We start from the raw sequence: 27085 nt of genomic DNA, 5'->3' as shown, positions 1-27085 counted from the left end.
ATATGAAACTAGAACTTTAAGATGACAAAAAGAGCATTTTTGGAGGATCTGATGACCAGGTGTGTCCCTAGGGGACAATGATGACAACTTCCATGACAGTCTGTGCAATTACCGAGGTCTGTTTTGAAAAACAAGTTTTAAATAATTACCACTAATCAATTATAATTTAGCCAATTAAGTTATTAGTGTTAGTGGGTACAGGTTAGCTCCCAATTTCTAATCTTGATTATTTTCAATTTACCTTTGAAACCTAACACTTCAAGTGTTGTCCCTATTACAAATCAGATATGAATGATCTTGTTGTCTCCCTTTATTCTGCATGTAAAATTGAACTGTATGTGCCAGTTTTGTTTTTGGTATTTTGGATAGAACTTGGTGAATGGCAAATATTTTGCATGCTTTTGTATCACATTGTTAATATGTGATGTTTCCAGTTTTTGGTTTTCTCATAATGCATATAATCCTGCAGGAAATTTAGCAGGGCATGTGCAGATCAAGTGAAAGCTACATTCCAGTTCTTACAGAAATTAAAACCTTTGCTTATAATAAAGAAAAAAATTGTGGGACTGACTAATATACTCTTTTACTTCCTAATTTCATTTTTAATTTTATTTATTACTCTCATGAAATATTAATTACAGTTAAAATGGGCACAAATTTAGGTTCAGAATGTTCTTCTCACTTCCTCATTTCTTTTTCTCTGTAAGCTTTTTCTTTTGATTGGCTGATTAATGTTCAGATGTAAATACATTCTACTTAAAGCACTATTACCTCCCCATACATTCAATTTTATACATATATGTATACAAGAACAAATTGAAAAGACATAAACATAAGAAAACAATAAGTAATATGAAGAATGCTATTACATTTAAGTGATCCAAAATAGTTTTAATAGCTGGATAAAATAAAATTTCAGTCTTCTCTCTATTTAGTATTTTTTTTAGAAATGTTCAAACACTTCGGAGAACATACTTGTACTTTTTTTTTTGTTTGTCGTATTTATAGAAGTATTTGTAGTTATACTAGATCTTGGTAAATATCTATGTGTCTATATCACCTGAAAAGAAAGAAGTAGTTTCAGAAGGGTGAAAGAATGGGGAAGTCTTTTAATAATAGTTTAATAGCTGTGATCAGGCAGCAGGCTTTGTTTGGAGGAACCTTTCACCTTGGAGACAGTTTTCAAACATTGTTCCCTCTGAGGAACGCCATACGGAAATAACATAATTTACCCAGCTGGAGGAACATATTATTGTCTTTGTGACATCAACTGCTGTCAGTGATGCCTATCTCCATCCCACACCTATTTATATGCCTAAAATCAACATACTCTGAAGTGATGTGCTTAACAAGTCTACAAGCCCTTAGAACTGAGAAGTGTACGGAATGGCAGTTTTCATAGGTGGCAGCATAACTTGAATACCAGTACAGGCCTGGGTGAGTTAGAGATGACTGTGAGAGTCTCTAGAGATGGGGAGTAAAAGCAAGGGAAGTATTATTATTATTATTACTACTACTACTACTACTATTATGTTTTATGTAGCTCTGAAGAGGCATTAAAACCTCAATTACAGTATCAAAAACTATACAAAGATGGCATTTGGCATGAAGGTATTATATCCCTGGATTTCAGCATAAGTCTTAAAAAATCAGTGAATATTCTTTCCTGTTCGTTTTCAGCACACACCAAAGAAGATGAGTCAAGGACCCACTCTCTTCTCTTGTGGAATTATGGGTGAGTAGAAGAAGCCTGTGCTCCTCATACTTGTTTTAACTGTCTAGCTGTAACTGCATATTAATGATGGTAGAGAGATGGTGGAGGGATTTTACAGCCAATTCTCAGTTTTGTTGCGAACACACCTTTTCTTCTTCATCAGCTTCTCTCTCTCCCTCTCTGCAAGCTGAGAAATCCATTTCCTACTTTCTCATGTATTTTTCTTTGAATCCCCTATAGTTGGCAGTTGATCTGCTTTATGTTAAACAATATGGCATTCAGCTGATGAGCTATTTTTTTGTAAATTTCCAACTGGCTGCCCTATATGTCAAACTCTTCTGACCTCAGTCTCATCTCAAGTATTGTAGAATCTAGTAAATCATCTGTAATCGTTCCAGTCTAAACCAGATGTACTTAATTGGGGCAATTGACAAAGGAACAGATTCCATGCAAAGCAGTTCCGTATCTTGAAAAATCAGCTAAATGGCACATCTGGTATATCCAAACTTTACATTTAGTGATATTAGATAGCCTAGTTCCAGTTGCTCACAGGTGTGGGATAAGCTTTGCCTGCCTTCCTTTTGTAATTCTTTGCTTCTACAAGTCTTGCTACAAGTTTTGTGTTGCTGAATATTTCAGGACCTTATCATTAGCATCAGTATCAATCCCCCCCCCCCCATGAAAATGCTTTTGAATGTAATTTTACAGTAATCTCTAAGGTGAAATAGAATACTACTTCCTATTCTTTAAATGGAAAAAAAAATCAGGGCAAGCATGGTTTCATTGTATTCCTGTACTGCTGTAAAAAAAAAAAGACATATTGTGCTGGCCTATAAGCTATCAGCTCTTTGAATATATATATATATATATATATATATATATATATATATATATACACACATATATATGCGCGCTATTGAACTTGATGGAGTTCAAGGTGTGGCTGGTTGCTGAAGGGTTGGCAGTTTTGAATGATCTAGCACTGCATTGTATTCTCCAGTTTCTTATGTGTCTGGGCAGTGACCTCCAGACCCAATTAAAACATTAGGTAGGGTTTGAGCCAGACTATTCTATAACAAAACTGGTACTTCACAAACAAAGATGCTGTTCCCACCATTCATAGACCTTGCCCTCATTAGTATTAATGGGGACTGAGCAATTGTATAGGTGGAGATATTTCTCAAGCTTCCAGATAGGGAAGTCTTCTTGGCATGGGGGTGGGGGTGGGGGAGTAATTCACATACACAGAGTGAGAGAGAGCAAAAGTGCAAGTGTGCAATCTCTCTCTCTCTCTCTCTCTCTCTCTCTCATACACACACACACATTTAAGTGTGTTTGCATCCTAAATGAAAGATTGAGGTTTTGGAGTCAAGATGTGGGAGAAATTATGTATGCTATTTACAGTCCCTGTAAAGAGCGAAACAAGAAGCAAACAATACTGATTATGATGATGAAAGAATACAGTGGGTCCAAACTCGATAAGCTTGTTTATTACTAGCTTGCCATAAGAGCTGTACAGATATTGGTGCTACACTAATGCTGCTCTTTACTTGCTGAAGTATCCTGTTCGCAAGGCAGAGCTAGAAAGTAATGTGTTGCAAGTAATGGCATTACCTGTGACACATTACTTTTTTGAGGTAGGAAGGGCATAGCACCTTTCATTCCATCATAAAAAAAAAAGGAAAGAAAGACCAGTGCCAGTTTTATTTCCCTCTCATGCTGAATAAAGTTTGCCCATTAGTTTTTCTTGTGGAAGTGCTAAAAATGCTGTAGTAGGGCATTATATGGGATCTTCCTATACTGTAATGTTTTCTTGTTTAGGTGGATTTTTCTCAAGAACCATTAACACAAAGAGTAATAAAAAGCAATTGGCAATGCAGCAAGTAGCATAATAAGTTACTTGCATGTGCTAATAATAATAAATTCCTTTGGGGGAGGGTATTGCAACGAGCCTTTCCAAGGAAACCTAATACAGGTTGAGTCTCCCTTATCTGAAATGCTTGGGAGAGAAGTGTTTTGGATTTTGGATTTTGTGTGTGTGTGTAATATTTGCATATACATAATGAGATATCTTGGAGATGGGACTGAATTCTGAACATGAAATTGATTTATGTTTCATAAACATCTTATACACATAGTTTGAAGGTAATTTTATACATAATATTTGTAATTATTGATGCATGAAACAAAGTTTGTGTACACTGAACCATCAGAAAACAAACGTGTCACTATCTCAGCCACCCATGTGGACAATTTTGGAGTATTTTTGGATTTTGGAATTCGGGATAAGAGATATTCAACTAGTTTTATTTGCTGACCTTGTGTGCAATTTACTTTATCATGTCCAGTCAAGAAGAGCAATTCTTTTTGACATTATTTTTGTCTTGCTTAATTATTTTAGGCATCTTTCCCATTCCCCCCCCCCCCCCCCAGTTTTTATTGGGGCTTTCAACTGTTGCAGCTTAACCAGCCATGTTGTTGTTGAAACTTGCCCAGATAGGCAAATCCTTTCAAGATTTGGGTTTGGAGTAAGGCCAGTGCAAAGCCAAGAGGTATGGGGCATCTTTTGACTAGAGAGAGTGTTTGTGTGTGACCTTGGCTTGTTTTCTTGTACCTTCAGTTGGGAGAGGCAGAGTGTCTTGAGAATTAATTATCTATTTAGTTTTTACTGGAAGCAGAACAAGTAGGAATTAATAAAGCTCATCTGTCCAGAGAGCAAAGAGCTGAGGTCTTGAAAAAGATGTAGTGTAAGACTATTAGGAACATAGGAAAATAGGCTGCACTCTTAAGCTGCAGTTGCTGGCCAAGCTCCTTGTACACAAGGCACTGGAAAACTTCACTTGGCCTTGCCAGCCATACCATGTTGCCTCATGAAGGAGGCTAGGCAGGCCAAATGCTTGGGGCCGTATAACGAAATTCCTGTGTTTTTTTTTTCACACACTGTGGATTTTCTGTGGGAAACCATGAGTATTAGTTCACATGCTTGCTTGTGAATTTAACAGATACTGTATAAATCAAAATGGAAAAGTGTTTCCAAACTGAGAAGTAGTCAGATACACTTACAAACTGTCATTTAATCATCTACTAATGCGCTCTGCTTTTTCCTCTGTGTATAGGTATTGTTAATTACTTCTAGGTTTTAAAACTGTAGCCACATTATTACTGTTCATTTACTTTTAATTAGTACTGGAGTACTGTTATCAGCTTTCCGTGTGTCTGAGAAAATGGAGTTTCCCCTTTTGGTTTGCTGGCATTTAAATTCCTGTGTCATCTTAATACTAGCACTATCTGTTGAGCAAGTGCCTTTAAAACATGGGATGGGTAGTCTTTGAGTTTGTTTGATCTACTTTTTTATTCAGACCACAAGATCCATCAGCCAGAACCAGATGCAAACATAGTGTACTTAGAATTAAAGAACAAGAATATACAGCCAGCCCTTATTATACATGGATTTTTTATGCACGGATTCAAGCATACACGGTTTGAAAATGTTCAAAAAAAGTATAAATTTCAAATATCAAACCTTGATTTTCCATTTTTTTATAAGGGACACCGTTTTGCTGTCTCATATTTAATGGGACTTTAGCATACACGGAATTTGTTATACACGAGGGATCTTGGAACCAAACCCCAGCGTATAACAAGGGTCCACTGTAGAATTAAACAACCGAGTATCTCTGAGCACACTGAGCCAGTACCAGAACTGAACTAAGCTCTCTCTCCTTTTTGCATGAAAATCCAGTCTTGACCACCCAAACCTTCCTTATTTTAGGTGACTTATTTAGGTGGGGAGAATAATTTTGTTGCTCTATAACAATTTGAAATAATAAACTTCTGCGGATCACACAGGGGTCTAGCACTAGGTTCCACATCACCTTTTAGGATCTGATTTTCTTGATTTGAAACAAATGACAGAAATAAGACTATATATATAACAATAATGTATGCAGAAAATGTATATGGATATTTCAATGGACATCCATCACCACAGTGTGTTTCATCCATAGAGTTTGCTAAAGAAAAAGAAAAGTTATTAAAAGTTAGGGATGGAAAGATATCTCAACATTAGGAGGAACTTCCTGACAGTAAGGGCTGTTCGACAGTGGAACACACTCCCTCGGAGTGTAGTGGAGTCTCCTTCTTTGGAGGTCTTCAAGTAGAGGTTGGATGGCCATCTGTCGGGGATGCTTTGATTGTGTTTTCCTGCATTGCAGGGGGTTGGACTGGATGGCCCTTGTGGTCTCTTCCAACTCTACGATTCTATGATTCTATGATTCAATATCTTTCAAAACACAACTCTCTGTATATTTATGTAAAAGAGAGACCAAGCAATTTAGATGACTTTTGCTCCCTTGTAAGTGTACATAAAATTGTAGCTTTAATCAGCTGATATTTAAGGTTGATACTTGAAAATGGCTTAAACAATGCTAATTAAAAAAGCATTAATTTTCATTAAATGTTTGGTAAGCACAGTAGCTTATGTCTTGGGGAGGAGTATAAATATCTGATTTAAAAAAACACATTGTTTTCTTGTAATGATGGCAGTAATAAAAGAGAAGCGTGATATTTGCTTTGCTTCAAAAAGGATAGAAGATAAAAAACATATTTCTATAAATTTCAGACTTGTGCAATAACAATTTTATATGCCTTGCATGAGTAGACCTTGAATTGTGCACAAATAAATTGTTCCTGTAATATAACAGAATTTTTCCTTTGCCCTCCTAGACAGCCAATATTACATTTCTCCAGTGAAAAAGACTACAAAAGAAGTGATAGGAGGATCAAAGAGAATAGCTGGTTTAACATTGTGTTTAGGCAGTGTATTTTTTTGTTTGTTTTTCAGGTGTGTTTTGCATCTGAAGAATGAAGTGAAGGAAATATGAAAAGCAAGGTAGTAGATAGTAAAGAGAAATATTAACTGAATCTCCCAGGCTATCCTTATCAAAAAAGGGAGTTTAAAACATACCAGTTCTAAAAACACATAGCAACAATATGTTTGAAGCCATGTCTTCCAACAGCCAATCGCTGAAAGTCTTATGGAACAAAACAGATCTTTGCTTGCCAGTGGAAGGACAGCAGGGAGGGGACCAGTCTAGTTTCCCAAGGCTGGGGAGCTGCCACCAAGAAGGTCTTCTCTCCTACTCCTGACGATGCTTATTAGAGTGGTAGGGTCAAAGGGAAGAGCCTTCTGGAACCCTAGGCAGATCTCAAAGATATAGCCATGTTAGTCTAGGGAATCAGTGTGCAAAGGTAGCACTTTTGAAACTAACTTCTTTCTTTCTGCAGTGGAGAATACAGATCTTCCGATAGTTTGAACCCAAGATCTAGAGATGTCATCCTTACTTTAAAGATGTTGGCTCATATTATCATCAAAAAAGGTGTAGAAAAACTAGACTTTACTGAACTTTCTAAGCATGAGGATCTACTGCTTAAACTAGGCACTGACCTCTTTTACAAATACTTCTGCATTTTTGTCTGTGTTATTTAGGGGTTGGGCACCAGACAGCAGAGGAATGAAATGTATCAGGGTCTGCCCTCCAGAAGTGCCCATTGGTTGGGGCCAGTAATAGCATATGAAGGGCCACCATTCCTCAGAGAAAATATTTGAGAAAAGTCCTCAGATGTTGATTTCAAAGAAAGGGAAATGCTTATGACAGGAGAGATATTCAGTCAAGTTTTGGTGTTCTAATTTTTTTAGGTCAAAATCAACACTTTGGATTGGTCCCAGTACAACCAGTTTAGAACAGATGTAGAATTTCTGGTTCCGATTAGCTGTCTGGCATCTTCTGGGGATGCACTGGTTCTAAATTTCTTGTACAAAGTAGCAGATTGGATAAGATAACCTAGAAAGCTTCTTCCAGCTCTGTGGTTCTGATAATCTTGCTAGCAATCAGTACCGTTTAACATTTTCTCAAGGAAGAGTCAAAGGTTAAAAAAAAAGTTGCTCCCTATCTTTTGTTAATTTAAAACCCTTTTTAATTAGGAATTAGTCACTGAGAATTTGACTTCAACAACTTTGCCTCAGGGTCTGTGGGTGTGATTGTGTAAACATCTGATTTTGTATAAAATATGTGCTTATTATTTGAATTGAATGAGATTATATTAAGACATAACACATAGTTTTCCTGGCATTACTTTCCCCAGCCTTTTTTCTTTTCTTTTTTTTCCTTTTAAGAAGGATGCCTTTCTATGAAGTAATGGTTCTTGTGAATTTTATAAAAGAGAAAGAAAGTGATGGTGGATGCAAATGCATACATGATGATCTCATATCGGACCATCTTCATTTTATTGTGTTAGAAACGAAGAGCCTCATTTTTACAAGGGCTAAGTGACTAGCAATATATATCCATTAACTTAATGGATACCTTGTTGAAATATGTACATTTTGCTGTGCTGTTCCTTCAAAAGACACTATTTTACTTCCTAATCAGAAGTATCCATTCTCATATATATGAAAGAAGCAGCCAGTGCTCCTATGCATAATTTACCTAAATCCAACCATATGAACTCAGTGGTACTTACTTCTGAGAAGGCATCGTAAACAATGGCTCCTTCAAGGCCTTGTCTGTATCAGATCCTTTATGTTCTCTTTTGCAAATATATGAGAACTGTGTTGCTTAGTGCAGTCCAGTAGCAACAGGACAAGGCTAGAGAGGAGTGACACTTATTTTGCTGCATTTCTATTTTTGCTCCAGTTGGTGATGTTTGGTTCTGTTTTGTTTCTCCTTGCCTACTCCCTCAGTCCTTGCAGAAACATATATAAACCCAGCAGCAGACACTGGGAGGGCTTCTCAGTGCTCACAGTTGGAAGATATTATGCAGCTGTTTCATCTTTCCTGTGCACATTGTCTGCAGTAAAGAAATAGATGGAAGAAACAGCAGACCAGAAAGGGAGGTTTATGAATAGGGGACATCATCATTTGAAACCTCCCCAAAATTCAGTGATTGAGGCAGGGTGATGGCATTATGAAAGCTTTTGTCTTGAACTGACAAGAGGCTGCATTTCCACTGCAGAAATAACGCATTGCAGACACCACTGTAACCGCCATGGCTCAGTGCTATGGAATTCTAAGGTTTGCAGTTCGTTGTGGCACTAGCACTCTCTGACAGAGAATCTAAATATCTCACAAGACTACAGATCCCAAAATTACATAGGATTGAGCCATGGTAGTTAAACTGGTGTCAAACTGCATTATTTCTGCAGTGTAGATGCAGCCTTAGATTGTGGCAAGAAGTGCTTCCTTCAGTTTTTTGAATTGTGCTGCTTCACTCTTCTGAGGATCCTGGTGGTAGGGGAAAAAGCCTAAAGACAAGCGCATCTACACTGCAGAATTAATGCAGTTTGACATTGCTTTAACTGCCATGGTTCAATGCTGTGGAATTCTGGAATTTGTTGTTTTGTGAAATTTTTAGCCTTCTCTGTCAGAGAGCTCTGGTGTCACAACAAACTACAAATCCCAGAATTCCATAGGATGGAGCCATGACAGCTAAAAGTGGTGTCAAACTGCGTTAACTCTGCACTGTGGCACCAACTGGTCTCCACAACCACCTCTGCTACTGCCATGTAAAACAACCATGTTGGAACCTTGTACAGTGTCCAAATCCTTTTGGGTAGCATGGCACTTGTGATGGACTGAGACCGTTTTCCTAACGTGAAATAGTTTGTAGCGGTGGTAGGTGAAGAAGTCCACAGTTGGAGTCTACCCCATCAAAATTAATATAAAAGTACTAAGAGAATAACAAATAAGTTTGAAACCCTGGAACAGAGGATTTCAAGCTTTTAAATCTGTCAACACTGTTTCTAATCCATATCTATGCTCCACCTCTTCCTGTTACAGAGTATCCACCCAAAACAGATTGTCCACCTAAAATGACTAATTGCTATGTGCGTATAACAGGAAATAATACTGAATAATGCTCTTAACTCCATCTGTGTTGGCTGCAGTTGGCTTTGTTTGTTAATTTAGGCATGGGAATTTTTTTTAAAAAGTATGTAATTCCAGGTTTTGCATTAGCAAAACCTCTGTGTCTGTTTATTTGAAGAATATACGCAATACAGGGCATTGAAGTTGTTGGCTGATAAAAGTGGCTTTGCAGTGAATTTCTAGTGGATATCCAGCATGACCACAGATTGGGAAAGTTACATTTTAGGACTATAGCTTTTCTCGTCAGCATGGCCAATATGGGAACTCTCATCAAAAAAGTAACTTTTCCAAACCTTGACAGGACTGAACTTGGGGAAACCTGTTGGCTTTAGACAGAAGTAAACATGTATGTATATGTGATGGAGAAGCCACACCTTGGCTCCACCTTCATTAGTCTTTTCTCATCCTGTACTTTTATTTGGTATTTGCTCAAGTGGTGCCAAGTACAGGTTATTCAGTCTCCTCAGGGAATAACTGGGGAGGTCTGATGATCAGAGCAGATTTTCAGATGAGAAAGGGATTCCTTATAGAAAGAGCTGCCAGCTTCTAGGCTTGATCTTTTTCAGAGTTATTGCCTTTTGTTCCTCCTGCGAAGAGAGCTTTTTGACAGATTCTTTGTCCAGAGGTTATGCTCTCATTTTAGATACAGAAGTGATATTTTTTTATCATTCACCTGTGATTCACTTTAAAAAAATGTGGATGTTTTCTGTGTGGTGACAACTCAAAAGTAAATGTTTGCTGGGACTTTGGGCTAAACTTTCTTGGCCGTGTTTGGGAAAGATCTTCACACACATAAAAAAGAATGGGAGGAAATATGGCCCGTACCCAGAAAGATTTTGGACTCCTTATTTTTAAAGCTAATTTTTAAAGTGAATATAGAAAAATCAATGCTGGTGCTATTTGAATAACAGAGAGCAGTTTGGCAACCTAGCCTGTTCATGTATTGATACAGAATGGGAGAGCCCAGGCTAATTTAATAGCAAACTTTTCTTTTAATGAAGGCTTGTTACATATACTTCAACATCTCTGCTTTCTGTAGTCTCTGTGAAGGAGGACTCCAAGGACACAGTGATATTGCCAGTTCCTTCTGATTTCAGTGTTCCAAATATTTATTTCAGAATTTATTAGTAGGATATAAGAAGAGCCATGTTGGACCAGATGAAAGTCCTCTACATCCAACTCTCATTTCACATAGTGGCCAACCAGTTTCTTGTGAGAAGCTCACCAGTGGAGCTGAAGCCTCTGTCTCATGTTCCCAACAACCTGAATGCAGAGGCATAGTTAGGGTTGCCATAATTGTCCACTTTTACCAGGGACAAAATGTGGAACAAATTCAAGACCAAACTGTAGGACAACTGCAGGACAAAACTCAGCCCAAAATGTAGGACATTGAAGAAAAATGGTGGACCTTAAATGTCCTACATTTTGAGCTGAGTTTTGTCCTGCAGTTGCCCTACAGTTTGGTCTTGAATTTGTCCTACATTTTGTCCCTGGTAAAAGTGGACTTATGGCAGCCCTAGGCATAGTGCCTGTAATACTAGATATGTAAAACAGGCATTTTGATTAGTAGCCATGGATGGCCCTGATTGCTGTGAATTTACCCAATTCCCTTTTAAAGCCATCACTACATCTAGCAGCAGTAAATTCCACTGCTGAATTATATACTTAAAAAAAAAATTACTTCCTTTTGTTTGGCTTTTGTCTTCCTAAATTGTAGAGAAGTGAGAAGGGATGTAATTTGTCCTAAACTGTCAGCCCCAGATTAAAAAAGAAAGTACAGTATAAATGGGTCCTGCAACAAAATGTTGTAGTATGTACTCAGCATGTAAAAAGAATGTGCCTAAAAGCCAGCCATGCCTTTCTTTTGGCTACTGTAAATGTTATGAGCTCAAACAAACCGATGCTTTTTTGTCAGCATCTCAGATTCCCATTTTTGGCTTTTTTGGGGGGCGGATTCCCCAATTTTGGTGCATTTTTAAAAATAATGTTCTCCTTTTGAGAACATTGGGGTCCCACTCGTGTGTAGTCATTGTTCCTCTCACTTTAATTTAGTTTCTGTCAGCATAGGAGCTTTGAATTATAAGGAGTAATGCAACTAAAATGTTAAACACAATGTTGGCTTGTTGTCTGACAAATACCCCATATTTATCATCAACTTCTTAAAAACCTTACATTTTAATTTGGGGGGAAGCAGTTTTAGTATGGAAGATTAAAAGAACAAAGCTGGCCTTTGAGAAAGTATGAAACTGTCCATTTTGAAGAAAAGATCCCATTTGCATGAAGGGCACAGACTTCATTGTACTGTGCTTTTTTCTGGAGTAAAAGGTTTTGTACTCTAGTTCTTTATTTTTACTGAAAAACTCCTTATCCTTTTTTTTAGTGGAGCAAAAAAAAAGGAGTACTGTTGTGGTTTCTAAGTCTTTGCTTTCAGCTAATTACACATCTGTTACACAGTGAGAAGCTATATATTTCATATAAACGGTGGGTTTCCTTATATTCTTTGCATGCTAAAACACCAAGTCAAATATTATGGAATTAATTAATTGCAGCTACTCCACTCATGAAATGCACAATAAAATATTCACTAAGAAAAATCTGAATGATGTCATCTGATCAGTTTTTATGCCCAAACCATAATTCATAATTATTTTGCGTAGCTCTGGCAAATTATTTAAATTATGTCACAGAAGAGTGCTGATGGAAGGATCTGAGCAGCAGGTTAATAATGCATGGTGTATCAAAAAGTATTATGGTTGCATATTATTGTAATGATCTTTAAAGCCATATTACTTTTTAAAATTATATCATTTTTCTGTTCTAAACAGATGGCAGTTGATAAAATTTACTTTGTATCATCAGTCAGGGAAGTTTTAGTCTTGCTTATTGTTACAAATGTCAGTTTAAGTCCAAGTTCAATTCATGCTTAAAATTATGGACTTCAGTGGGATTTTGATTAGTCTCTGTTAGTCATTGATTTTGGGTCTCCTCAAAGTATAGCTAAATATGGATTCAAGTCACAATACACAAATTTATGTGAGTCATGAAACATACATTTGGGAATAAAGGTGCAATTATTAAATGAAGATTAGTGGAACTCTAACTTGCTTTTGCAAGATTTTTGGAGTTGAAGTGAAAAATTAAATTCGTAGTGACAAATAGAAACATGACTTCCACCTTCAGATGTTGCTATGAAGCATCAGCCACCACATCTATCAACAGTGGCAATGTTTGGCTGTTTCCAATTCTCAGACTTTTCTGTGCTGCAAGCAAAAAGAAGAAGAAGAAGAAGAAGAAGAAGAAGAAGTGTTCACTTCAACAGGGCTTGTGGCAGTGGAGTAAGCACAAATATTAACACCCACACCCAAAACATGAGGCAAGCTCACCTGATTCTTTGCAGAGTTAGGCATGCCTAAGCACATTGAAATTGCTAGGTGGTTTAGATCCAGTGAACCCTGCAAAAGATTCGGCTTTTTGTTAGAAGAGTAATTTGCATCTTTAGAATTGGCAGTGAGCTTCCTTGGCAATTCTGATAGCACTGGTTGAAAATGTTATATTTGGGATTAAATGGCCATGCTTACTGGGGAATTCTATGCATTGTATTTCCAAGCAGAAAGATTCGTAGGCTCTGGCTGGAAGCCTCAGAAAGCTAGCTAGCTTTCCTTTTGAAATCTGTACCAGGGATCCATATAACTGGTTGCTTTGACAATTAAAACTTAATTGGTTCGCAACTGAAGAAAGCCTTTACAAATCTGGAACATAACCTTTGGTAGTGTCCACATCAACTACAGAATGTTTATCTTTCTGAGCATATGTAAGTTAAGCTTACTAAGAATATTTATGTCCTCTAAACAAAGTATTGTGGTTACTTGGCAAAACAGTGTTTTACATTAAGATGGAATCTGTATGTCTTTGCTGTCTGATTAAAAGAGTAATTTGTTATGTACATTCAAGCAGTTTCTGACTTATGGCAAAGGCAAATCTATTGCAAATTTTCATGGCAAGATTTGTTCAGAGGGGGTTTGCCTTTTCTTTCCTCTGAGGCGGAGAGTGTGTGACTTGCCAAAGGTCATCCAGTGGGTTTCTGGAGTGGCAGTGGGTTGTCATAGTGCCACAGGAGATTTGAATCCTGGTCTCCAGAATCCTCGTCTAACACCACTACACCATGCTGGCTCTCAAGAAGGGTCATCTATGCTCATAATTGGAAAGCTTCACATATTGTAGGGCTCAGGTTGTTGAATAACAAAAACTCAAGTCCAAGACCACCAATAAAGGTTCCATGGATCCTAGTGATACAAATGTATTTAGAACATGATGGGATGCTAGCCCAGATTGGAAATTTGATTAAAATCAATGAAATTATCACTTAAGTTGGAAGGTTTCTGTTTTAAAGGAGTAATGTAATTACATTTGGTGGTTTCACTTGATTGATTGGTCAGAATTTCAGCATTAATTCCAGAAATAAATATTAATATGAGAGATAGAACCAAAGGGCCAAGAAATTTTACATTTCCATCTGGTTCTTTGCACAGGGCCTAGTTCGTTTGCAGAACTATCCTGCAAAACTGCTTCTTGCATTTTTTAGCTTCTGAGGTTGGTGAATTACAGTGGTTAGATCACGAGATCTAAACCACTTACTTTAGTTCATGACAATTTAGTTAGTCCAAGCAAGTGGTGAGGGCAGCTTTGAAAGGTTTGGCCTTCTTTGCATCCATATAGTCGTCTTGTCGCTTATACCATATGTACTCTAAGGCTTTTTATCTTTCCCAGCAAACTCTCCCAAGATCAGAATAGGAACAAGTGGTGTGGGGAGTGGGGCAATGGACCCGACAAAATAATTGATGGTATTTTTCAGCTTTATTCTGGCAAGCCTTTTAATGAAGGTGCTTTAACTTAAATTTAAATGTATTGTATTGTGCTGAATTATTTTATTTATTATCTGAATTTTTCCTGAAATTGGAACTCAAGGTGGCTTACAGACACCTCACAAATTACAAATGGAAATTTAACATACATTTAATGGCTTTCTCCTTTCTCAGATAAATATATTTGAATTAGATTTTTAAAAATCTCGTTAACAACTAATTGCATTAACCTCTTCCTACTAACTTTTATGTCTGTACACCATGCTTTTAGCCTGAATCTCACAATCATGTATAGAATGTTTTGCTTCTTGTGTCATTTATAATGCTTAACCTCATATGTCAAATGCTGACATCCTGTAGAATTCTGGTGATGCAACTAATGTGAATGATGGAGGCAGTGGAAACATTTTAGTGGTTGCTCTACGCACTATGTCTGCATGTCAACTGGCCTTCAAGTTACAGTAAATAGAGAACTGCTTTCATGATGGATATTGCAAGCATGTAAGAGTATAGCTATATATTCTGGAGTTGCAACAACATTTCAGCCAGATGTTTTCCCCTCCAAATCCTTTTCTGCATAGGAAAACTGCCTTTAATTCCATTTGCTTAATAGATTGTCATGAATCAGGAGTTGTGTAACTGTAGACTTTTAACATTTTTCATTTACCTTTTCATTTTAAAGCAGATAATGTTTTTAAAATTAGCTGCTATGCAATCCTTTTTTTAAAAAAAACCTTTAAAACAAGCAAATGCTTGTTCTCAAGCAAGGACATGAGGAGGCAAGAAACAGGCAAAGGATTTAAGCAGTGGTAAAAAGACCTAAATACTCTAAGGGCACCAGATCATGTCTGATCATGGAAGGTAAGCAGGGTTGGCTCTGGTTAGTACTTGGATGGTAGGCTGTCACTGAATACCAGATACACTGTCTAGCCTATATTTCAGAGGAAGGAACTGTCAAAATCACATATTGAGTGTTCCTTCCTTAAGAAAACACACACATGCAAAAAGGTGCAATCCAGGGAGTTCAGTGGTCTTCAGACTGAGAATAAGGGATATAGTTGGAGAGGAAGGATTCATCAGGGCTGAGCGGTAGAATTCATTAATAAATTAAATTTAAGCCTGGGAGCACAGCAGCGTATCTGAGGAAGGAAAGACTTTAGAAACCTAACACAATCTAGAACCACATGGTCAAGAAGCTCCAGGAACTGTACAAAAGTTGGGGATGGTTTTAGTCAGAGCATGTTGCACTGTTGGGCAGGTGAAGAAGCCATACTCAAGTAGATTTGGGACATTATTAAAGATACCAAACTGTCTTGGGCAGATTTTGGATCAGATATTCCTTTAGTATGTCAAAATGTCTTAGATAGATTTGCACAGGTGTTTCTTCTTTGATCAGGTATTCTGTCACAGCAATTGTAAATTTACACAGCTTTCTTAAAATTTGTACTTTAAAAGGCCTCAGTCAACTTGAAAGCTGATAAAATGTTTCAAGGAGCTTGACTAAACTGTGATCCAGGCTGTCCTACTTTAATTAGAGGAAAGTTTGTGAGACATATATAGAATGTGTGGAGTATAAACACATCTGCTTGCAGAGGGTATCATTAGAAGTGTATCTGCTCTTGTAAATTTTACGCAGCTGTTGGCACCAGAGGGGAATCCCTTTTCTGGGTCCCTTCCTTTTTGAAAGTGAGATCACTAGAGCCTTGGAGCAAAAAACCTCCTTTACAAAAATCCTCATATTCCTTTCATCACATAATTAAGCTTAAGTATAAAGTTTAATAGAGCTTTCCTTGGAGTTGGCTAGAGGGTTTCATTTTGTATTACTGTGAAAATAACTGATTACAACACATTTCTCTTAATTTAAATGTACTCTGTTATTTCTTTCTTGACCAATGATTGGATGCTACTATTCAACAAATTGGATCAACAGCAAAATGGCTGTTATATATTCCCACACTATAAGATGTGTGCTCCTGTTCAGGACTCCAGCCCATATAGAACAGGATCCTTGTTATGCCGTTCTTGGCGAGTAGAGATGGGAAACCCCCTTTTCTTTCCCAGTCCACTAAAGCTGTCTTCTGTTTTGCTGTATGGCACCAGAGGGCTCAAGTTTGGGGCTTGTTGTAGATCCCAGACTTGAATATTTTAGTGCTATATAAGTGGCAGTGATGGTTCTGGATGATCTTGTCCTTTCCTTCTCCTTAAAAATCCTCACATACTGCAAGGAAGTTAGTTAAAATAATGAAAAACTTGGCATGAATCTCTAGGATCTTAATGCTCATTCCTTATAACAAATCCTGGCTTATTTCTCTGGCTTGCTGGGCAGAGACAAACCAGAGCTCTCTTCTCTTCTTCTCTTCTCTTCTCCTAAAGAAACATGTACGCATTAACAAACTTAGGTTCCTTTGTTCATTCCAGGGCGTCACCCAGGTACGTAGAAACTGATACCTTATTTGTTGGTGGTCCTGATTTGTTTCCAAATTAATTGGAACTCAACCACCCAAGTTGGCATTAGATAAATAGAATGTTAAATAGGAAGCGGAGAAGATGCTTCCTTGTCTCCATAGAGTTCACAGCCTAAGAAACTGAGTTATACTCTATGAAATAAATGTGATAGACTTGAGGGGAGTGGCTGGAATTTTAAAATACAATAATTCTATACAAGTAAAATTCATATGATAAATAAATGTATCTGACACTCTCTCTCTCTCTCTCATATATATATATAGGCAGATTGAATAAAATTACGTATGTAGTAGATAATTGTAGCATCCATTGATCCATATTACGTAGTAATTTTCATTTATTGTTTAATTTGTATTTTTGCAAAAAAAAAGTAGTGTCCAATCTTTATCCCATCCTTCTTTCCACTTCCCTTTTATTAGCATTGTTAATCTGTCGAGATCTATCATTTTGAGACATTTCCTTAACCATTCTTCTAAAGATAGAATTAGAATTAGAAGAAATAAACACTATAAATAAAAATATCTCAAAATAAATTCGGATTTACAAAACAAATTAAAAGGGAAGGTGAATAAGGAGGAAAAAGAAGAATAGAAAACAAAGCTCGAAAGAAAATGAGATTAGGAAATTATCATAACAGAAGGGAGGGGGAAGAAAGGTATTATTGTAATGTTGAAACACAGGTGAAGCAAAAACTGATCCTATCGATACCAAAACATTGTTTTCTTTTTTCTTTTATCAATGTATTATATTATGTAGATCTGTTATGTAAATAATATTACAAAAGAAAAATTGGAAAATGTACAACTAAATCAATAAATCTCACCAAAACCCCCCAAAAAACCCAAGTAAAATTCAATTGAAATATGACTTTAATATACAATAATTCTACACAGCTGGACATTTTCTGTTCTCTACCAATGCCAACTATATCTTTTGTTAGATAAATGAAGGCATGAATGATTTAAATAAATAAATATTTCAGTCAGTCAGTCAGTGAGCCAATTAGTGGTGTCAAATGAGTGTTTTTGAAAACATATAAAAAACCAACATTTTAAAAATCCAGCAACATAAAAAGAGATGCTTTGTTTCTTCCAACAAGGTCTTTTTGAACTCAGTGTTCGTGTATTTGATTGGATATCGATGCTCACATTGCTTTGAAATGCAGAACCATTTTAATGCTGCTGTTCCGATTTCCTATGGTTTTCTTGTTACTGAGAAGTGTTGTCATTTCCTGTTTTAAGGCAAGTTGTCAGCAATAATCATATAAGAGAAAAACTGCAAATGCAATGGTTTTAGCTGAACATGAATAAGTAATGCTGAGACATCAAGACAATGTTGCTTGCACAGACCGAGTAGTATTCTCCCATTATAATCTAGGCCTTACTTAGGAGACTTAAAGCTGGTGTATAGCATTGATTCTTTCAGCATTTGACCCTGCTGAGTCATTTGTTTTAATAAAAGTTTTGCATTTCTTGGCTATCTAGCCCTAGATTTTCCTACTAACTATCCAAGGAACCTGCAATACTATTTTTTCAATATAGTGGGTGGTTGAAAGGGTGGTTTTGATGTCAGTTTTCACATGATAAAATTGTATTATAAAAGCTTGCATATGTGATCAAGTTACCAAGCTCTGGTGTTTGCTTTTTTAAAAATATTTCAGCATAATCTTGTGCTTTAAACACGCAGGGATTTTTTCCCCACAGGACTACTTACTATATGCAATAATCGTTGAGTAAAAGATAATGAACACAGCATGATGGCAGCCTGATTTTGTTCTTCTTCCCTTGCCCATGAAAAACTTTCAGAAATATTGCTGACTGCTGCTGAGGGTGGCAGGTCAGATTGTGGTTGTTTCTTTCCAGTCATAAGCACCTGAACCATATGTAGGACCCAAAACTAAGCCTGGTGTCTATTGAAAACATCAATGGCCTTTCACACTACACTACTGTAACACTTGGATCCCAAATCCCAGGATGTGTAGTTTGCAGAGGCACAATAGCTCTCATGTTAAAAAAAATCTAAATGCCTAATGAAACTATTACTCCCAGGATTTAGTACCTTGCTAGTTGAAGTACATTGGGACCTTGTTATCCGCTGGGGTTTGGTTCCAGGGTCCTCCATGAATAACAAAATTTGTGGATGCTCGAGTTCCATTAAATACAGTTGCAGAGCAAAGTGGTGTTCCTTATATAAAATGGAAAATCAAGGTTTGCTATCAGGAATTCATACTTTTTTGGGGGAATATTTTCAAACCGTAGATGCTTGAATCCATGGATAAAAAAATCTGTGCATAAGGAGAGCTGACTGTAGAATCAAGGAACTATAATTGTGTAGGGTGAAAGGCCCTCTGATCTCACTGATCAGATGTGCATGTTGTACCAAACTAGGATTCAGTAGAATTTTTGCTTCTATTATACAAACCATAATGCTGGCTTCTCACACCATTTTTCTATATACAAATATAGAACTCTGATTCTACTTTAACTTCTATGGTTCCATCCTGTTGTGTCCTTGGAATTTTAGTTTCTTGAAGTATTTATATTTCAAAGTGTTATAATTATGTAGTGTGAAAGACTAAAAAAACATAGAACATTGGCCAATGGTGTGTGTATTAAGGCATCTGAACTGGTAGGTGCTGATACTCTGACTTGTCTGCCCCTTACTAAGCCAGAGAAATAACCTTACAACAAATGTATTTTTCTGGCTTGCTGGGGCAGAGGCAAACTAGAAAGCCAGACTTCCATTCTTTCAAAATGAGCAATAAATAAGCTGTAGACCAGGGGTCAGCAACCTCCGGCCTGTGGGCCAGATGCGGCCCGCAGGCGCCTTTCTGCCGGCCCCCGGTCCCTCCTGCCGCCGAAATCGCCACCGATTTCGGTGGCTCTGGCCGTCATTTTGCCCTTCAAAATGGCGGCGAAGTCTCGCGCGACCATAAAGGGTGGGAGTGAGAGGGAGGGAGGAAGGGAGAGAAAGAAATGGAAGCTCCGCCCTGGCATGCGGCTCCGCCTCAGAGGGTGGAAGCTCCACCCCCCATGTGCAGCTCCGCCCCGGAGAGTGGAAGCTCCACCCCCCGGCTTCGGTCCCCCAGTTGTCTGAGGGACAGCAACCCGGCCTCCGGCTCAAAAAGGTTGCCTACCCCTGCTGTAGACCAAAGGACCTTGGTTTGTTTAACTGTTCCCACTGATATTTGGAGTAATTGATAGTGCACTGCAAGACTCTGACTTATCTACAGTATGACAAGGTACATGTATAACTATATGTTATTATGACATCTGAGCATGTCCATTCTCTAATCTCATTTACATCCACAGCCAGCTGACACAGATCTTTGTATAAACATTTAACCCTTCTATGGCCACAACACTTTCAGTGGAGTGGTGTAATAATCTTATGAAAACAGGCACACAATTTTGGACATCAGGAAGGAATGTAACCATGGTTAGCCAATGATGTCCATAGAAACTCTGCCAAGAAAACTCTGGATTACCAGAAAGGGTCAGACAAAGATTGTGGGTTTGGGGGTTGGGTTCAGTTGCAGCAGTTGATTGTGAGTAACAAATGCTTAAATGATAAAATGGAGACCTCTGGAGAAATGGTAACATTTCATGCAAATGCTTTATAGTGTTTGAGGTATGTGCTGATCCTGGATTACAAATGGGGAAAGAAGATGACTTCTCTCTCTCATCCGCTCCTGTTAAGAGTAATGCCCCCCTGTCCCAGTTGGCCCTTGCAATGTCATCATGTATTGCTTCAAAGGCTCCTTAACTGATAAATATTCATAGTAAGAACACATGTAGATGCACACTCAGAGTTGAATTTCCCTTTATTAAAACCTTCATAATTCCATTCTCAGTCTAGCATGTGTAACTCCCCCTCCCCATATGACATTTCGTTTAGACAGCCCTTTCCTTGATCCAAATTGTTAGGATGATGACATTGAGCTAGAATCAGTGCACAATTAAATCTTAAGACTGGGATTTAAAGAGAGAATGTTCTCAAAATGAAATAATCTCTGTCTTTATTTTTTGCCTCCTGCTGAATAGGATGTTAAGTGAGCTTTCAAATATGGTTAAACCATATTTCGTGCATAAGCAGTTTCAGTTCCAATCTTCTGATTTCCTTTGTCTCTTGAGAGAGAGGAGAAAAGTGTGAAATAAAAGGGAGAAAAAAACAGCACTCCCCAATAATAGTGTGCAATCCATTGCCTTTCTCTGCAGCTTTGGTTAGTTACTTAACAAAGCTAATGTCAGCCGCATTTAAGTCGCAAGCCTTAATAGCTGTCAACCACAGCAGATGTAGATGAAATGGAGAAATGAATTAAGTAGCCCATGCCGAATGTAGTTCCAGTTTCAGTGTCTTTGCACCTACAAGCCTCAAGCTTTGGGGAGAGGGGGAGACTACATGCTCACATCACATATTGTTCAGAGCCTTTCCTGTTCTGTCACAAAAAGTCTAAGCTGTCAGAACAAAAGAATGAAGCCTTAAAATAAGTGCCTGAAGCTGTAGAACTAGTATCGCTGCATGAATATTTTATATTTACAAGTTGCTTTGAATCCACGTCAGGTTACTAAAGATGATATGAACCTATATTAAAGACTTTTTCATCTCAGAAGGGGAGGGAAACACAAGCTTTAATAAAATTATAATGTTTAAGTCTATTCCCAAAGAAGACAGACTTAAACATATATGTTTCATCATGCAAAGAAGATATGGGTGGATTGTTCTTTAATACTGTGGGCAATTTAAGATGTAATGTTAAATTAGAATTTTGCCCTTCTTTCTTCAGCATGGATATGAAGAGAAGGTTAGAAGCTTTTACTGGTTTTTTAGATTAAGCACAACTTGCCATGTTATGTAAGCCTGGGCATGCTGTGGCACAGTTCTGTTGAAGCTAGTTAAAACAAGCTGAGGAAGTTTGCTATTGCCTTCTCCTGAGGCTGAGAGCATGTGGCTTGCCCAGTGGATTTCATGGTCACGCTAAGAATCGAACCCTAGCCTCCATAGTCATAGTCCTACACTCAAACTAATATGTTATGTTGGCTCTTTAGTTCTACGTACCCTTCCCTAAATGGCAAATTATGCATATAGTAAAGTAGTGAACAGAGGCACGTGGTGGCTTAGTGGTTAAGACACTGATTCTGATGATCTCAAGATCAGTAAATTGCAGTTTGAGACCCAAGCGCCATGTGACAGAGTGAGCTCTCATCACTAGTCCCAGGTTCTGCCAACCAAGCAGTTTGAAAGCATGTAAAAGTGCAAGTAGGTGAGTAGATATTGCCTTGGTGGGAAGGTAATAGTGTTCTGTGCAGTCATGCTGGCCAGATGACCATGGAACCATCTTTGACAACACTGGCTCCCTTGGCTTAGTAATGGAGATGAACCCCCTACAGTCGGACACGACTTGACAACCTTGTCAAAGATGGGGCCTTACCTTTAAAATAGTGAGCAGCAAACTTTCCAAACTGCAAAGCTAGGTGGAAGAGTGAGTGTTGCTCAAGACCATGCTTTTCTCCCACTGAAAAAGTTGAAAGAGAGGTATCCTTTATCCTTTTGCACAGGATTACTTAGGTCTTTTGTAAAATATGACGTCTGGACCTCCAGGGCCATGGCAGCTTGCCAATAAAATTAGCTTCTATTTCTGTTTCTTTTGTCTGGTGACCTGACCTGAGAATGCTCTGTTGGCTGCATTTAATACAGCAGGGGAAATCAGCAGCATCTAAACATAGATGCAATTGTTTTAATGTGTGTTTCTTGCTTTTGCATTGTGTTCATTAAAGTGAGGAAAAATCTGCGTTGCAGACAAAAATAGAAAGGATAGCTTGCGTCTGCAAACAGATCTCAGCATTTTGATCGTTTAGCACTGTGAAAATCTATTTAGAGGTGTCAGTTTAGGAAGGCAACAGATGACATGCATGCAGGTAACATATGTCTAATTGCCCCATAAATATGAACTTTCTGTTTCTGAATATTGTCACATTACTGGAAATAAGTTAACAAGCATTCACTGTTAGCAGGGTATCTCTTCCCTAGTCTTGCTTTGATAAATAGAGGCTGAATGGCAACAGGAGATCCTTCAAAATTCAGTGGGGGCACTTGAGGTGGTTGTTATTAGCTGCCCTTGAGACAGCCCCCACTCATCATGACCATGTGGGTGAGACATCTCCAAGCCCCCCTATCCTCGACTGCTTGTTTCCCCAAGTTCAGCTATCATTTGTTAGCTTACTTTTCAACACAATCACATGGACATCTGTTATTTGCAGTGCATATGTGTCTGTTTGCAAAACCAAGTGATAAACAATTGCTGCAGATGATTATTTTCTGTCTGTCTTGAACAAGTGCAAATAGAAGTCTCCCCTCTTCAAATAAACTAGCATGAATCTATTAACTCAGTGATTTGTATTTGAAGTCTAATTTTTCCACCGTGGGTGTCCACAAGGGATTCACATGAATTCCAGACGGCATAAATGGTTCATCTTTCTGTTCAGGTTCCCATGAATTGCTCTTGTGTCCCAAAAGGAGAAGTATGAACAGCATACACGACCCTTTAAACTGCTGCAGTCTTCCTTACCTGTAGCATACATCTAATGGTGTGAATGAGAGAGGAAGACAGATATATAGGGGGAAAATGCAGATACTCAAGAGAACACTGGATTTGGTGCAGACTTAGGCACATGTAGTGGGCTTTATGGAAGTGGACTTGTGCATTTTCCATATGGCAACCAACACTACACCACCACCAAATGCTGCACAGGATTGGATTACTATCTTGAATCAGTTAGGCTGTGGTGCTTGAGGCTGAATGGCAACAGGAGATTCTTCAAAATTCAGTGGGGGCACTTGATATGGTTGTTATTAACTGCCCTTGAGACAGCCCCGACTCATGGTGACCATGTGGGTGAGGCATCTCCAAGCCCCCCTATCCTTGATTGCTCTGCTTAAGTTCTGTAGATTCAGGACCATGACCTCCCTAATTATTATTATTATTATGCTTTATTTATATAATGCTGTAAATTTGCACAGCGCTGTACATACAAACAATAAAATAGATAACAGTAAACCTTCCCATGGGGTATAATCCAAGAAATAATAGCATAATACATATAAATAATACATAACAATACAAGAAAGGGTTCAGTAAAACAGGCAACAAATTAAAAATGTCAAATAGCAAATAATAGTCACGCAATGCCTGGGAACGCTTCTCTGAACAGGATGGTCTTCAACTCAGTTTTGAAACTAGTTAAAGAAGTGATGAGCTGTGTTCGTGGGGGGAAGGAGGTTTCAGGAGTGAGGGGCAGCAAGTGAAAAGGGACGAATCCAGGATAGGGCAGAGAAAATCCTGGGCTGAGACAGCAGACCTTGACTACCAGAATGGAGGGCCCAAGCGGGAAGGTGAGGAGAAAGTAGGTCTGATAAATAAGGAGAGGCCAGCCCATGGAGGGCTTGAAAAGTCAGCTACAGGATCTTATACTGAATATGGAAGGGGAAGGGGAGCCAGTGAAGGGATGATAATAAAGGAGAGATATGGTTGAAGCAGTGAGTGGATGTAATAATGTGTGCAGCTGAATGCTGGACAGAAATTAAAGGACGGAGGTGAGAGAGAGGAAGCCCTGCCAGAAGGAGGGCTTGAGTCTAGCCATCTGGTATGTGGTCTTCCTTTTTTTCTACTGCCTTGCACCCTTCCAAGCATTAATGTCTTTGTTAATGAGTCATGTCTTCTCACAATGTGGCCAAAGTACGATAACCTTAGTTTTGTCATCTTGGCTTCCATGGGGGGTTCTGGTTTGATCTGTTCAAGGACCCATTTGCCCCACCAGATTTTTAGAGATCTCTCCCCTTCCCCTCAGCCACACAGCCTGTTCATTTCATCAGGTTTTGTGTTGCATTTTCAGGGGCCTGCAATACTCTGAGGAGAAGGTGGATAAGCTTCTGCTAGCCGCAAGGCATGTGACTAAAGCTACTGTTGCACACTATACAAGATTTATATAGCTGAATAATACTGTACTGACCACTTGATTTAATGTTGCATATTTTTTATCAGCACCACTCTGCCAGTTCTGCTTTCCATCCCTACTAATTTCTAGAACTAAAAGTAAAACCTTGTGTATAAAGTTTTAGTTTTGTTTTTATATGTAAACAGTTGATTCATTGGAAACACACACAAAAAAGGACTCCTTGCAGCTTAGTTTTTTCCTTGCTTCTTCTTCAATGTTATCTACTGATTAGACAACTAACTTGTGTCTCCCACCATCCTAAATCAGTTACTTGTCAAGCAAAATTCAAATGATTAACTGGTTTATAGTGGACTCTCCCATAAATTTGTTGGTGTCTTGTGGGAGGGGCGTTAATGATGTGGCAAGTGAAGCATAATACTAATTGGCAGTAATGAATGTATATTATTCTATCATTTCAAAACTAGAAAATGACAGATGGAGAGACCTCAGCAGGAAATGTCCCCTTCAGATCGAGCAGCCAGGCACCAACATTTGGGACTGCTTGCCTGACAAAAGCAAAGAAAGCTGTATATGGCAGAGAGAGACTGCGACCACATGCTCAGTGACCAACTTGATCAAAGACCTCAGTCTCAGCGACCACAGTGGAAACCCCTCTGCACCTCCCAGCAAACGTCAGTGTCGGTCACTGTCTTTTTCTGATGAGATGTCTAGTTGCAGGGCTTCATGGAGGCCTATAGGATCAAAGGTCTGGACTCCTGTAGAAAAGAGGCGGTGTTATAGCGGGGGAAGTGTCCAGCGCTACTCCAATGGATTCACAACCATGCAAAGGAGTTCAAGCTTTAGCCTTCCTTCCAGGTCAAACCCTCTTTTCTCATCTTGTGACCAGTCGGGATTCAGCAACAGATTTGGATGTCAGCCATGCCAGGGAATGAGACAGTCGGCCACTTACGGACAAGCAAGCGATATCTGGGGCAGTGATCACAGTTCCATAGAAAGTGGCAGGACTGACATCCAGCGATCGCTCTCCTGTTCCCACGATCAGATTTCCTTTTCGGAATATTGTCTGCCCTCAGCAAACAGCACACCTGCCTCAACCCCAGAGTTGACAAGGCGTTCCAATGGGCTTTCCAGGAGCCGTTCCCAGCCATGTGTCCTTAATGATAAGAAAGTGGGGGTTAAACGACGGCGACCTGAAGAGGTAAAGGAACAGAGACCTTCCCTGGACCTTGCCAAGATGACCCAGGTAAGATTTGGTAACATCACTGAAGAATGTCTGATTAGGCCAGACATTTAGAAAACACACCAACCATTCATTAACACAACACCATTGAGTGCACATGTAGCAGTATGTTGTGCAATTAAAAGCAAGAAGCTGAATGATTGCTTTACTTTTAATATTTAGGATGTAATTATGTGGAGAAGAGGTCGTTGTTGGTTCAGTCTTAGTAAGTAAGGAGATTCCCCCCCCCCCCCCTTCTAACAAATTTGATGCTTAGCACCCTGAGCCACCACTCTTTCTGTGTGCAGGACCTGGAAACAAAAAAGTTTCCATAAAGTTAAATGTTTACTTATTTAAGCCTTATTTAATTCATAGTCATTTAACATTAAATTGCTTAATTCTGTTCTACAATTCAGTGCTATTGGTAAAAAATATGTTTCTTTCAGTTAGTCAGAATGTGCTTCTGATAGTGGTGTGTGTGTTTTAATCTCATATCATATGAAACTACAGACACATGCTGTGAAGAATGAAGGAAACCTCAAGAATGCGTAGTGTTCACCTGATTTCTGTGCAAATTCTCAAAACAGAGGAGTTCAGAGTTCTGGTTTCAAGCAGCCTGGGTTTCTGTAATTTTCCATTCTGTTAGCATGTTTCATTTTCGATTGCAAAAAGAGAAGGTAAAAATTTCTTCTTCAGTTGGAAATGCAAACAGTGAGCAAATAAAAGATCTGAAGGGCCTATCAGGAAGCATGTTGAGCCATTGAATTCTAAACTTTCAGACCCTGTTTGCAAGGTAAGTGCACAACTTTAAAAGTGCACAACATGTAACTATATTGCAATAACCCCTTCAAAGGACAGTATCCCAAACCAGCTTCATTTTCTTATCTAATCAAAAGTTTTATGATTCAGCATTTCTTTTGTCAGCAATTTTACAAGTATATACT

At 38.4% G+C, this 27085-nt stretch overlaps 1 protein-coding gene across 2 annotated transcripts in view; it reads left to right on the top strand.

Moving 5' to 3' along the window:
• Nucleotides 1–27085, top strand: part of FAM53B (family with sequence similarity 53 member B) — a 160919-nt gene that overhangs the window by 54492 nt on the left and 79342 nt on the right. For both annotated transcript variants that reach the window (XM_089510108.1, XM_089510109.1), the window contains 2 exons: nt 1681–1735; nt 25387–26165. In XM_089510108.1, coding sequence (XP_089366234.1) covers nt 1681–1735; nt 25387–26165 — 834 coding nt within the window. The remainder of the gene's footprint in view (nt 1–1680; nt 1736–25386; nt 26166–27085) is intronic.

This window comes from Sceloporus occidentalis, unplaced genomic scaffold (genome assembly GCF_023333645.1).
Source record: "Sceloporus occidentalis isolate IW3139 unplaced genomic scaffold, rSceOcc1.0.p SCAF_2, whole genome shotgun sequence".
In the NCBI taxonomy this organism is placed as follows: Eukaryota; Metazoa; Chordata; class Lepidosauria; order Squamata; family Phrynosomatidae; genus Sceloporus; species Sceloporus occidentalis.
The sequence above is the reverse complement of the archived record's forward strand: the minus strand, read 5'-3'. Positions and strand labels throughout refer to the sequence as shown.